Source organism: Mobula hypostoma, chromosome 27, assembly GCF_963921235.1.
Source record: "Mobula hypostoma chromosome 27, sMobHyp1.1, whole genome shotgun sequence".
Taxonomy (NCBI): domain Eukaryota; kingdom Metazoa; phylum Chordata; class Chondrichthyes; order Myliobatiformes; family Myliobatidae; genus Mobula; species Mobula hypostoma.
In genome coordinates, this window is record NC_086123.1 from 39396178 (window position 1) to 39411185 (window position 15008).

The following is a 15008-nucleotide window of genomic DNA, read 5'->3' on the forward strand; positions in this document are numbered from 1 at the left end:
CCAAACTTCTCTTGAACATTGAAATCAAGCTTGCATGCACCACTTGCGCTAGTAGCTTCTTCCACACTCCCACGATCCTCTAAGTAAAGAAGTTTCCCCTCATGCTCCCCTTAAACTTCTCACCTTCCATCCCTAACCCATGACCCTACTTTCATTTACCTTATCTATACCCCTCATAATTTTCTATATTTCTATCAAATCTCCTTCAATTTTCTACTTTACAAGGAATAAAGTTCTAACCTGTTCAATTTTTCCTTATAACTCAGGTCTCCAGACCCAGCAACTTGCTTATAAATTTTCTTTGTACTCTTTCACCTTACCTACATTTTTCCTCCAGGTAGGTGACCTAAATTGCACACAATACTCCAAATTAGGGCTCAACAATGTCGTATAGAACTTTAACATAACATTCCATCTCCTGTACTCAATACTTTGACTTATAAAGGCCAATGTGCCAAAAGCTTTCTTAACAACCTATATACCTATGACAACACTTCCAGTGAATTATGGACTTGTATTCCCAGATACCTTTGTTCTACTACACTCTTCAGTGCCCGACCGTTCACTGTGTAAGACCTACCCTGGTTGATCCTACCGAAGTGCAACACCTCCCACTTGTCTGCATTATGTTCCATCTGACATCTTTCAGCCCATTTTTCCATCTGTTCTGGATCCTGCTGCAAGCTATGATAACCTTCCTCGCTGTCCACTGCACCTCTGGGGTGTCATCCGGGGTTCAGATCAGAGGACTTAATTTTAGTTCAAAATGCTGTTACAGGTGTCCCCTGCTTTTTGAACGTTTGCTTTACGAAACCTCGCTGTTACAAAGACCTACATTAGTTACCTGTTTTCACTAACAAAAGGTGTTTTCACTGTTACAAAAAAAGGCAGCGCACACCCCAAGCAGCCAAGCTCCTCCCCCAGAACTGCATTCTAGCCGGCATTGCTTAAACACGTGCCTGTGGGCATCTGTGCTTTATGTCAATTTATTTTGAGCATCCATTAGCAAGATGAGTTCTAAGGTATCGGAAAAGCCTAAAAGAGCTCATAAGGCTGTTACACAGCGTAAAACTAGACATAATTATAATTAGATCATAATTAGATCGTGGTGGACGAAGTAAGGACAAAGTGAGTTTGGCTTGTGGAAGATGATGTTGAAGAGGTTTTGGCATTCCATGACCAAGAACTGATAGATGAAGAGCTGATGCAATTGGAAGAGGAAAGGATAACAATCGAAACCGAATGCATTAGTGAACGAAAGTGAAGTCATCCAGGAACTGAACGTGAAGCAACTGTGTGAGATTTTCGCTGCAATGATTGCAGAAAAGTACGACTTTAATTTTGAAAGGGTACATAGGTTTAGGGCATACTTGCAGGATGGTTTGAGTGCTTACAAAGAACTGTATGATAGAAAAATGTGCGAGGCTCAGCAGTCAAGCAAACCTTCCACAGCAGACGACAAACCTTGACCTTCGACATCGAGGCAAGCAGACATAGAAGGAGATGACCTGCCTGCCCTGATGGAAACAGATGACGATGAGATGACACCCCAGTGTTAAACCACCCCAGTGGTCCCAACCTCCGATACATTGCCGTGAAGAATGCAGCAGTGCAGTGGTAGCCGGGACACACCCAGCACATCTTTAACATAGAACATAGAATAGTACAGCACAGTACAGGCCCTTCGGCCCACAATGTTGTGCCGACCCTCAAACCCTGCCTCCCATATAACCCCCCACCTTAAATTCCGATTGCGTCGCCTCTGATCTGGGTCGACATTTACATGCTGGGCAGCACCTAATTAATTAGCTTGTTTATTTCGGCTTTTTTCTTAAAGATGTGCTGGGTGTGTCCCGGCCACCACTGCACGCTTTGTGGATCGGTATCGGTCGGCGGCCTGGAGGTTGGGGACCACTGCACCACCCCAACCTCCGACAACTCAGCCTAACACACCATCATCAGTGTGCTCAGCGCTGACTTCCCAATTCCGGTAAGTGATACTACACTGTACATACATTATTTCTACTTTATATAGGCTGTGTATTTTTATGTGTTGTTTGGTATGATTTGGCAGCTTCATAGCTTAAAGGTTACTGGAGAGAGTGTTTCTGCTGAGAACGCTTGCGCCGTGTTTCTGCCGAGAGTGCTTGCGTGAGATTTTCGCTACGGTGGACAGTGCGGCAATGATTGTAGAAAGGTATTTCTACTTTATATACAGTGGCATACAAAAGTTTGGGCACCCCTGATCAAAATTTCTGTTACTGGGATAGCTACACGAGTAAAAGATGAACTGATTTCCAAAAGGCATAAAGTTAAAGATGACACATTTCTTTAATATTTTAAGCAAGAAAACTTCTTTTATTTCCATCTTTTACAGTTTCAAAATAACAAAAAAGGAAAAGGGCCCGAAGCAAAAGTTTGGGCACCCTGCATGGCAGTACTTAATAACACCCCCTTTGGCAAGTATCACAGATTCTCGATGATGTTTAGGTCAAGGGACTGTGAGGGCCATGGAAAAACCATCAGCTTGAGCCTCTTGAGGTAGTCCATTGTGGATTTTGAGGTGTGTTAAGGATCATTATCCTGTTGTAGAAATGCAACTGCAATATTAGTACTAATTTCGAGCGGACTGGAACATAAAAGCAAAGATGTGATTTTGTGGCTTCATGAGCCATTGTGAGCAGTTTTGGGTCCATTATCTAAGAAAGGATAGAAACATAGAACATAGAAAATAGGTGCAGGAGTAGGCCATTCGGCCCTTCGAGCCTGCACCGCCATTTATTATGATCATGGCTGATCATCCAACTCAGAACCCCGCCCCAGCCTTCCCTCCATACCCCCTGACCCCTGTAGCCACAAGGGCCATATCTAACTCCCTCTTAGACATAGCCAATGAACTGGCCTCAACAGTTTGCTGTGGCAGAGAATTCCACAGATTCACCACTCTCTGTGTGAAGAAGTTTTTCCTAATCTCGGTCCTAAAAGGCTTCCCCTCTATCCTCAAACTGTGACCCCTCATTCTGGACTTCCCCAACATCGGGAACAATCTTCCTGCATCTAGCCTGTCCAATCCCTTTAGGATCTTATACGTTTCAATCAGATCCCCCCTCAATCTTCTAAATTCCAACGAGTACAAACCCAGTTCATCCAGTCTTTCTTCATATGAAAGTCCTGCCATCCCAGGAATCAATCTAGTGAACCTTCTTTGTACTCCCTCTATGGCAAGGATGTCTTTCCTCAGATTAGGGGACCAAAACTGCACACAATACTCCAGGTGTGGTCTCACCAAGGCCTTGTACAACTGCAGTAGTACCTCCCTGCTCTTGTACTCGAATCCTCTCACTATAAATGCCAGCATACCATTCGCCTTTTTCACCGCCTGCTGTACCTGCATGCCCACTTTCAATGACTGGTGTATAATGACACCCAGGTCTCGTTGCACCTCCCCTTTTCCTAATCGGCCACCATTCAGATAATAATCTGTTTTCCTATTTTTGCCACCAAAGTGGATAACTTCACATTTATCCACATTAAATTGCATCTGCCATGAGTTTGCCCACTCACCCAACCTATCCAAGTCACCCTGCATCCTCTTAGCATCCTCCTCACTGCTAACACTGCCGCTCAGCTTCGTGTCATCCGCAAACTTGGAGATGCTGCATTTAATTCCCTCATTCAAGTCATTAATATATATTGTAAACAACTGGGGTCCCAGCACTGAGCCTTGCGGTACCCCACTAGTCACCGCCTGCCATTCTGAAAAGGTCCCGTTTATTCCCACTCTTTGCTTCCTGTCTGCTAACCAATTCTCCACCCACACCAATACCTTACCCCCAATACCGTGTGCTTTAAGTTTGCACACTAATCTCCTGTGTGGGACCTTGTCAAAAGCCTTTTGAAAATCCAAATATACCACATCCACTGGTTCTCCCCTATCCACTCTACTAGTTACATCCTCAAAAAATTCTATGAGATTCGTCAGACATGATTTTCCTTTCACAAATCCATGCTGACTTTGTCCGATCATTTCTCCGCTTTCCAAATGTGCTGTTATCACATCCTTGATAACTGACTCCAGCAGTTTCCCCACCACCGACGTTAGGCTAACCGGTCTATAATTCCCCGGTTTCTCTCTCCCTCCTTTTTTAAAAATTGGGGTTACATTAGCCACCCTCCAATCCTCAGGAACTAGTCCAGAATCTAACGAGTTTTGAAAAATTATCACTAATGCATCCACTATTTCTTGGGCTACTTCCTTAAGCACTCTAGGATGCAGACCATCTGGCCCTGGGGATTTATCTGCCTTCAATCCCTTCAATTTACCTAACACCACTTCCCTACTAACATGTATTTCACTCAGTTCCTCCATCTCACTGGACCCTCTTTCCCTTACTATTTCTGGAAGATTATTTATGTCCTCCTTAGTGAAGACAGAACCAAAGTAATTATTCAATTGGTCTGCCATGTCCTTGCTCCCCATAATCAATTCACCTGTTTCTGTCTGCAGGGGACCTACATTTGTCTTTACCAGTCTTTTCCTTTTTACATATCTATAAAAGCTTTTACAGTCCGTTTTTATGTTCTCTGCCAGTTTTCTCTCATAATCTTTTTTCCCCTTCCTAATTAAGCCCTTTGTCCTCCTCTGCTGAACTCTGAATTTCTCCCAGTCCTCAGGTGAGCCACTTTCTCTGGCTAATTTGTATGCTACTTCTTTGGAATTGATACTATCCCTAATTTCTCTTGTCAGCCACGGGTGCACTACCTTCCTTGATTTATTCTTTTGCCAAACTGGGATGAACAATTGTTGTAGTTCATCCATGCAACCTATAAATGCTTGCCATTGCATATCCACCGTCAATCCTTTAAGTGTCATTTGCCAGTCTATCTTAGCTAATTCACGTCTTATACCTTCAAAGTTCCCCTTCTTTAAGTTCAGAACCTTTGTTTCTGAATTAACTATGTCACTCTCCATATTAATGAAGAATTCCACCATATTATGGTCACTCTTACCCAAGGGGCCTCTCACGACAAGATCGCTAATTAACCCTTCCTCATTGCTCAAAACCCAGTCCAGAATAGCCTGCTCTCTAGTTGGTTCCTCGACATGTTGGTTCAAAAAACCATCCCGCATACATTCCAAGAAATCCTCTTCCTCAGCACCTTTACCAATTTGGTTCACCCAGTCTACATGTAGACGGACAAAGTCAGCATGGATTTGTGAAAGGAAAATCATGTCTGACGAATCTCATAGAATTTTTTGAGGATGTAACTAGTAGAGTGGATAGGGGAGAACCAGTGGATGTGGTATATTTGGATTTTCAAAAGGCTTTTGACAAGGTCCCACATAGGAGATTAGTGTGCAAACTTAAAGCACACGGTATTGGGGGTAAGGTATTGGTGTGGGTGGAGAATTGGTTAGCAGACAGGAAGCAAAGAGTGGGAATAAACGGGACCTTTTCAGAATGGCAGGCGGTGACTAGTGGGGTACCGCAAGGCTCAGTGCTGGGACCCCAGTTGTTTACAATATATATTAATGACTTGGATGAGGGAATTAAATGCAGCATCTCCAAGTTTGCGGATGACACGAAGCTGGGTGGCAGTGTTAGCAGTGAGGAGGATGCTAAGAGGATGCAGGGTGACTTGGATAGGTTGGGTGAGTGGGCAAACTCATGGCAGATGCAATTTAATGTGGATAAATGTGAAGTTATCCACTTTGGTGGCAAAAATAGGAAAACAGATTATTATCTGAATGGTGGCCGATTAGGAAAAGGGGAGGTGCAACGAGACCTGGGTGTCATTATACACCAGTCATTGAAAGTGGGCATGCAGGTACAGCAGGCGGTGAAAAAGGCGAACGGTATGCTGGCATTTATAGCGAGAGGATTCGAGTACAGGAGCAGGGAGGTACTACTGCAGTTGTACAAGGCCTTGGTGAGACCACACCTGGAGTATTGTGTGCAGTTTTGGTCCCCTAATCTGAGGAAAGACATCTTTGCCATAGAGGGAGTACAAAGAAGGTTCACCAGATTGATTCCTGGGATGGCAGGTCTTTCATATGAAGAAAGACTGGATGAACTGGGCTTGTACTCGTTGGAATTTAGAAGATTGAGGGGGGATCTGATTGAAACGTATAAGATCCTAAAGGGATTGGACAGGCTAGATGCAGGAAGATTGTTCCCGATGTTGGGGAGGTCTAGAACGAGGGGTCACAGTTTGAGGATAGAGGGGAAGCCTTTTAGGACCGAGGTTAGGAAAAACTTCTTCACACAGAGAGTGGTGAATCTGTGGAATTCTCTGCCACAGCAAACTGTTGAGGCCAGTTCATTAGCTATGTTTAAAAGGAAGTTAGATATGGCCCTTGTGGCTACAGGGGTCAGGGGGTATGGAGGGAAGGCTGGGTTCTGAGTTGGATGATCAGCCATGATCATAATAAATGGCGGTGCAGGCTCGAAGGGCCGAATGGCCTACTCCTGCACCTATTTTCTATGTTTCTATGTTTCTATTATAACTGCTGTTCCTTTATTGCACACATTTCTAATTTCCTGTTTAATACCATCTCCGACCTCACTACTACTGTTAGGTGGCCTGTACACAACTCCCACCAGCGTCTTCTGCCCCTTAGTGTTACGCAGCTCTACCCATATCGATTCCACATCTTCCCGGCTTATGTCCTTCCTTTCTATTGTGTTAATCTCTTCTTTAACCAGCAACGCCACCCCACCTCCCCTTCCTTCATGTCTATCCCTCCTGAATATTGAATATCCCTGAACGTTGAGCTCCCATCCCTGGTCACCCTGGAGCCATGTCTCTGTGATCCCAACTATATCATAATCATTAATAACAATCTGCACTTTCAATTCATCCACCTTATTACAAATGCTCCTTGCATTGACACATAAAGCCTTCAGGCGCTCTTTTACAACTCTCTTAGCCCTTGTACAATTATGTTGAAAAGTGGCCCTTTTTAATGCTTGCCCTGGATTTGTCGGCCTGCCACTTTTACTTTTCTCCTTTGTACTTTTTGCTTCTACCCTCACTTTACACCCCTCTGTCTCTCTGCACTGGTTCCCATCCCTCTGTTGTGAACTAACCTCCTCACGCCTAGCCTCTTTAATTTGATTCCCACCCCCCAACCATTCTAGTTTAAAGTCACCTCAGTAGCCCCCGCTAATCTCCCCGCCAGGATATTGGCCCCCCTAGGCTTCAAGTGTAACCCGTCCTTTTTGTACAGGTCACGCCTGCGCCAAAAGAGGTCCCAATGATCCAAAAACTTGAATCCCTGCCCCCTGCTCCAATCCCTCAGCCACGCATTTATCCTCCACCTCATCGCATTCCTACTCTCACTGTCGCGTGGCACAGGCAGTAATCCCGAGATTACTACCTTTGCGGTCCTTTTTCTCAACTCCCTTCCCAGCTCCCTATATTCTCCTTTCAGGACCTCATCCCTTTTCCTACCTATGTCATTGGTACCTATATGTACCACGACCTCTGGCTCCTCACCCTCCCACTTCAGGATATCTTGGACACGATCAGAAATATCCTGGACCCTGGCACCAGGGAGGCAAACTACCATCCGGGTCTCTGGACTGCGTCCACAGAATCGCCTATCTGACCCCCTTACTATCGAGTCCCCTATCACAACTGCCCTCCTCTTCCTTGCCCTACCCTTCTGAGCTACAGGGCCAGACTCTGTGCCGGAGGCACGGCCACTGTCGCTTCCCCCGGGTAAGCTGTCCCCCCCAACAGTACTCAAACAGGAGTACCTGTTGTTAAGGGGCACAGCCACCGGGGTACTCCCCATCACCTGACTTTTCCCCTTCCCCCTCCTAATCATGACCCACTTGTCTGCCTCCCGTGGCCCCGGCGTGACCACCTGCCTTCCACTCCTCTCTATCACCTCCTCGCTCTCCCTGACCAGACGAAGGTCATCGAGCTGCAGCTCCAGTTCAGTAACGCGGTCCCTTAGGAGCTGCATCTCGATGCACTTGGCGCAGATATAGACGTCCGGGAAGCTTGGAGACTCCAGGGCCTCCCACATCCGACACCAAGAACAGCAAACTGCCCTCACACTCATAATGCCCCTCTCCTCAAATAGCAACAGAAAATGAATGTCAAACCTTCCTCGCCTCGCCCGCTTCCGCCTAAGCCCGGTGAGCCGAAGCCCTTAAGTCTTCACTCTGCTCCCGGCTCACTCCGCCGCCCGCAAACTACGCTGCCCGCTCTATGAGGCTTTGCTCCTTTTAAATCTGCCACGCTGCACTGCCCGACGTCACACGCCTGCGCAGTCCCGCCTCTCAGAAAGCCGTTGGAGAAAAAAAATAACGAAAATTTCAAAAATCTCTTTCTCGGCACTCCCACTCAGACTCTCAGACTCCTTCTTCGAATCAAACCCGAAGCAGGATGTCTGCCCTTTTAAATCTGCCGCGCTGCACTGCCCGACGTCACACGCCTGTACAGTCCCACCTCTCAGAAAGCCGTTGGAGAAAAAAAATAACGAAAATTTCAAAAATCTCTTTCTCAGCACTCCCACTCAGACTCTCAGACTCCTTCTTCGAATCAAACCCGAAGCAGGATGTCTGCCCTTTTAAATCTGCCGCGCTGCACTGCCCGACATCACACGCCTGCGCAGTCCCGCCTCTCAGAAAGCCGTTGGAGAAAAAAAATAACGAAAATTTCAAAAATCTCTTTCTCGGCACTCCCACTCAGACTCTCAGACTCCTTCTTCGGATGTGCTGACATGGGAGAGAGTTCAGAGGAGGTTCACAAGAATGATTCTGGGAATGAAAAGGTTATCATATGAAAAGCATTTGATGACTCAGGGTCTGTACTTGCTGGAATTTAGAATTATGATGGGGGATCTCATTGAAACATGTTGAATGTTGAAAGGCCTAGATAGAGTGGATCTGGAGAGGATCTTCCCTATCATGAGTGAATCTTGGACCACAGGACACAGCCTCAGAATAGAGGGATGTTCATTTTGAATGGTGATGAGGACGAATTTCTTTAGTGTGGTGAATCTGTGGAATTTTTTGCCACAGACTGCTGTGGAGACCAGGTCATTGGGTGTACTTAAGGCCAAGGTTGATAGGTTTTTGATTAATCAGGGCACGAAAGGTTAAGGGGAGAAGGCAAGAGAATGGTGTTGAAAGGGAAAATTGATCAGCCATGGGGAGCAGACTCAATGGGCTGAATGGCCTAATTCTGCTCCTATGTCTCATGGTCAACGTGCTCAATAAACTGTTTAGAAAGGCTGGCTCTGTTATAGAGGTCAAACTGGACACACTGAAGGGTGTTGTAGAACAAAAGACCCTATGGAAAATCCTGGCAAATCTGGACATTGTTTCTCATCCTCTGCCTGCCACCTTGGCTGAACAGAGAAACACCTTTAGTGAAAGACTAAGACAACTGTGCTGCTCCAAAGAGCACCATATGAGATCATTCTTACCCTCGGCCTTTAGGCTCTATAATGAGTCAACCTATAACTGGGGAAGTGATGACCCCTTCCTGTTAGACTGCTCGTGGGTAACTTATTTTTTATTCTCGCAAACAAGAGGAAAATGCAGATGCTGGAAATTCAAGCAACACACATAAAAATGCTGGTGAACGTGGCAGGCCAGGCAGCATCTATAGGAAGAGGTACAGTCAATGTTTCGGGCCAAGACCCTTCATCACGAAGGGCCTTGGCCCGAAACGTCGACTGCACCTCTTCCTATAGATGCTGCCCGGCCTTATTTTTTATTCTTTCTACTTCTCTTCTGATATTTATATCTGTGCACTTGTAATGCTACTGTGACACTGTAGCTTCCTTTGGGATCAATAAAGTATCTATCTATCTAATTGGGTTAGGACCATAACAATACTTACAGAGAAATCCAATGACCTTATGGCACTTTTGGGATTTTCTTTTATAGCCTTCAATATCCCATAGCATCCAGCACTCCGCATAGGATTCCGGGACATCTGTAAGCATTAAACATATGAGCTTAGAGTTGTAGAGCTCTACAGCACAGAAGCAGGTCCTTCAGCCCAACCTGACCATGTCAACCAAGTTGCCTAACTGAGATAATCCCATTTCCCTGCATTTGGCCCGTATTCCTTTAAGCCTTCTTTATCCATGTATGTGCCCAAATGTGCTTTAAACATCATAATTGTCTCCATCTCTACCACTTTCCCCAACAGCTCGAACCATATACTTACTACTCTTTATTTGAAAAAGTTGCCCCCCCATTCTCTTTTCTCAGTAAACAAGTACAAGGGGTGATTGATAAGTTTGTGGCCTAAGGTAGAAGGAGTCAATTTTAGAAAACATAGCACATTTATTTTTCAACATAGTCCCCTCCTATATCTACACACTTAGTCCAGCGGTCGTGAAGCATACGGATCTTGGACCTCCAGGAAGTGTCCACAGCAGGGGTGATTGATAGGTTCATGGCCTAAGGTAGAAGGAGAAGAGTTATACAGCTCTTGTTACATGCACATGCAGGTCAACTCTGAGTGATTCTGCAGAAAGTTTGAAGTTAATAATGCATCTCCTTCTACGTTAGGCCACAAACTTATCAATCACCCCTGATGTTGGAAGTTAATCGTTTTCTGATCAGTCAGGACATCAAAAGATATGGCAAGAAGGCAGGTGTATGGGGTTGAGTTGGATCTGGGTTCAGCCATGATGGAATGGTGGAGCAGGCTTGATGGGCTGAATGGCCTAATTCTGTTCCTATGTCTTATGGTCTTATGGATCTGCTGTGTTCCTCCAGCATTTTGTGTGTTGTGTTTTGTGTTGCATAGAAGGCAGTCTAGCTGTTCAATTCCCAGGAAAGGTTTCTTCAAACTATAATTAATTATTTGATGTAGTGATTGGGACAGCTGTACTATAATGGGACATTTGATTAACATACCTGCTGAGTATCATACTTACATTAAGCCCAATTAGAGTGATATTAACTTTTAATCCCAAAGATAACAACACAGCTCCTTCTGCAGAAATACGATTGTTACTATAAGACCAAAAACAAAATTAGAGATTTTAGATCAGTATCAAGAAGAGTTTAGAATGTTTTGTTGGACAAACCTTTCCACTAAGACTTCACCAATATACATTCTTTATGTTATTTATGACTTCTTCACAAACATTAACCTTAGCTTTTGTTTTACATTTTACCAGTTACATCAATGGATCACACTGTTATCTTTGAGTCACAACATTATAATTTTAAACCCCTGTCTAAGATTGTATTGCTAAAGTACATACTCTGAGAATTTAAAATGTTAATGGTTATGTATAAATTGTATATTTTAGTGGATTTTAAATGTTCCATTTGTATTCTCCTAGTACTGTCCTAGAGACTGTCTTGTCTCCCTTTCTCTTCACCATTTACACCTCGGACTTCAACTACTGCATAGAGTCTTGTCATCTTCAGAAGTTTTCGGATGACTCTGCCATAGTTGGAAGCATCTGCAAGGGAGATGAGGCTGAGTACAGGGCTACGGTAGGAAACTTTGAAACATGGTGTGAGCAGAATTATCTGCAGCTTAATGTGAAAAAGACTAAGGAGCTGGTGGTAGACCTGAGGAGAGCTAAGGTACCGGTGATCCCTGTTTCCATCCAGGGGGTCAGTGTGGACATGGTGGAGGATTACAAATACCTGGGGATACGAATTGACAATAAACTGGACTGGTCAAAGAACACTGAGGCTGTCTACAAGAAGGGTCAGAGCCATCTCTATTTCCTGAGAAGACGGAGGTCCTTTAACATCTGCCGGACGATGCTGAGGATGTTTTACGAGTCTGTGGTGGCCAGTGTGATCATGTTTGCTGTTGTGTGCTGGGGCAGCAGGCTGAGGGTGGCAGACACCAACAGAATCAACAAACTCATTCGTAAGGCCAGTGATGTTGTGGGGATGGAACTGGACTCTCTCACGGTGGTATCTGAAAAGAGGATGCCGTCTAAGTTCCATGCCATCTTGGTCAATGTCTCCCATCCACTACATAATGTACTGGGTGGGCACAGGAGTAAATTCAGCCAGAGACTCATTCCACTGAGATGCAACACAGAGCGTCATAGGAAGTCATTCCTGCCTGTGGCCATCAAACTTTACAACTCCTCCCTTGGAGGGTCAGACACCCTGAGCCAATAGGCTGGTCCTGGACTTATTTCATAATTTACTGGCATAATTTACATATTACTATTTAACTATTAATGGTTCTATTACTATTTATTATTTATGGTGCAACTGTAACAAAAACCAATTTCCCCCGGGAACAATAAAGTATGACTATGACTAAGTTAATTTTAGTTGAAGAAAAAGAAAGTAAAACTACTATCAATAATGGAGACAAAATTACCAGACTACTGAAGGAAAACACTTCATTCATCACTGTCTTTCAGGGAAGTAAATTCTACCTGGTCTGATCTAAAGGTGACTCCAGACCACCAATATAAGTGCCTCTGGAACGGCCTGAAAAGTCACTCAGTTTAAGGGTGCAAACACAAGGAAACCTGCAGATGCTGGCATGTTTGCGTTTTTAAATTCAATACTGCGAAGCCTCTTCCAGTGATGCCTATACTGAAGAAGTTTATATCTTCTCTTCAACGGGAGTTTAGTGAAACCCTCTTTCACTGCTCCCCATCTATAATTTCTTCAGCCCTTCAACTTTTCAACCACATTTTGACTCAGACTTCTCCTATCATTTCAGAGCTCCCCCTCCAGATCCCACTTTCAAATTTCTTACTATCTCTTCTTTCAGTTAGTCCTGACGAAGGGTCTCAGCCCAAAACATCGACTGTACCTCTTCCTATAGATGCTGCCTGGCCTGCAGCGTTCACCAGCATTTTTTGTGTGTGTTGCCTCAGTTTAAGGGTGTTCAGTTTGGACAATAAATAAGGTCCACAGTCAAAATAACAAGAGCTTGTTGGTGTACAGAATCATTTATTCTCTTGCCAATAATTGGTTCTCAAGATATGATACCTCTCCTAAACATGTGTGTCCTAAACATTCACAAGTTGGGTTCATGTTAATGGGCCTTACCTTCCTTGAGAAGATCTAATGAATGGAGTTGGTAAACTCCAAAAATTGGCCTTGAAGTCTACCCTGCAGTTTTCATTTTTTAAAAATTTGAATTCAGTTCTTGCACATTAGTAATTATTTGAGAAAACTATTTCAATAATGAATATGAATAATGTTCTTGAACTAAGCCACTATAGTAAGATAAACTGTAAGAATCCAAATACTGTTTTACCTGATATTCAGATGCTCAAGCACATTGTTAACTTTCAGTGTTTCACCGAGAGCTTTGGCTCCCTCATTCCCAAATCCATTATAGGACAAATCCAGTACTCTCAGAAAAATATTATCCTGCAGGAGAGAAAATAGACTGCAATCAACTGTCATTCTAATTGAGCCCCTGTAAATCTTGAGTACATTAATTTCTGGATCAGATTATAGTCTAAATAAAAAATAATAATCTGCTACAATGTTAAGATAGCTTTAACTCTGCCCTAATTTTAAGCTACGCACCTAAACGTTAATGATATAAAAGTAATATTGTCCTTAACCAAGGAATAAATAAAACATCTGGAAGTAAAATATATCATAAAAATGAATTCCACATTTCATAATTCCTTACAACATAGATGGAGAGACATTGGTCCATCAAGTTGGCTCCTGGGCTGGACTGGAACCAATGTCCTAGGGGAAGCATTTACTACTGTTGTTCAGGACGATTTAAACTAATGTGGCAGGGGGATGGGAACAAGTGCAGGGGTATAGGGGTGTAAAATGAGGGTAGAAGCAAAAAAGTAGTAAGGTGAAAAGTTGGGATCACAGAGACATGGCTCCAGGGTGACCAAGGACGGGAGCTCAACATTCAGGCATATTCAAGATTCAGGAGGGATAGACATGAAAGAAAAGGAGGTGGGGTGGCATTGCTGGTTAGAGAGGAGATTAATGCAATAGAAAGAAAGGACATTAGCCAGGAGAATGTGGAATCGATATGGGTAGAGCTGCACAACACTAAGGGGCAGAAAACGCTGGTGGGAGTTGTGTACAGGCCACCTAACAGTAGTAGTGAGGTTGGGGATGGCATTAAACAGGAAATTAGAAATGCGTGCAATAAAGGAATAGCAGTTATAATGGGTGACTTCAATCTACAAATAGATTGGGTGAACCAAATTGGTAAGGGTGCTGAGGAAGAGGATTCCTTGGAATGTATGCGGGATGATTTTTTGAACCAACATGTCGAGGAACCAACTAGAAAGCAGGCCATTCTAGACTGGGTATTGAGCAATGAGGAAGGGTTAGTTAGCAACCTTGTCGTGCGAGGCCCCTTGGGTAAGAGTGACCATAATATGGTGGAATTCTTCATTAAGATGGAGAGTGATATAGTTAATTCAATAACAAAAGTTCTGAACTTAAAGAAGGGTAACTTTGAAGGTATGAGACGTGAATTAGCTAAGATAGACTGGCAAATGACACTTAAAGGATTGACGGTGGATATGCAATGGCAAGCATTTAAAGATCGCATGGATGAACTACAACAATTGTTCATCCCAGTTTGGCAAAAGAATAAACCAGAGAAGGTAGTGCATCCGTGGCTGACAAGGGAAGTTAGGGATAGTATCAATTCCAAAGAAGAAACATACAAATTAGCCAGAAAAAGTGGCACACCTGAGGACTGGGAGAAATTCAGAGTCCAGCAGAGGAGAACAAAAGGCTTAATTAGGAAAGGGAAAAAAGATTATGAGAGAAAGCTGGCAGGAACCATAAAAACGGACTGTAAAAGCTTTTATAGATATGTGAAAAGAAAAAGATTGGTTAAGACAAATGTAGGTCGGGGGACTTCCGGGTCATCAAGGGAATGGCGGCGTAAGGAAAAGGTCTCTCGACAAAAAAAGAAGGTAAACTGCCCCAAAATCAAATTTAGACAAATACTTAATATTGCATAACTATATTAATAAAAGGGGCAAGGATGATGTCTAAGAACAAGAATAAAAAGTCCGCTTCGAAGGCTGA

The 15008-nt window shown here is 43.8% G+C and overlaps 1 protein-coding gene across 1 annotated transcript in view; it reads right to left on the reverse strand.

Moving 5' to 3' along the window:
- The window catches only part of lrrc74b (leucine rich repeat containing 74B), a gene marked incomplete at its 5' end in the record, with an annotated part of 145369 nt that overhangs the window by 54277 nt on the left and 76084 nt on the right, over window positions 1-15008 (reverse strand). The window contains 3 exons of the mRNA XM_063034369.1: window positions 9865-9960; window positions 10916-10994; window positions 13237-13352. Coding sequence (XP_062890439.1) covers window positions 9865-9960; window positions 10916-10994; window positions 13237-13352 — 291 coding nt within the window. The remainder of the gene's footprint in view (window positions 1-9864; window positions 9961-10915; window positions 10995-13236; window positions 13353-15008) is intronic.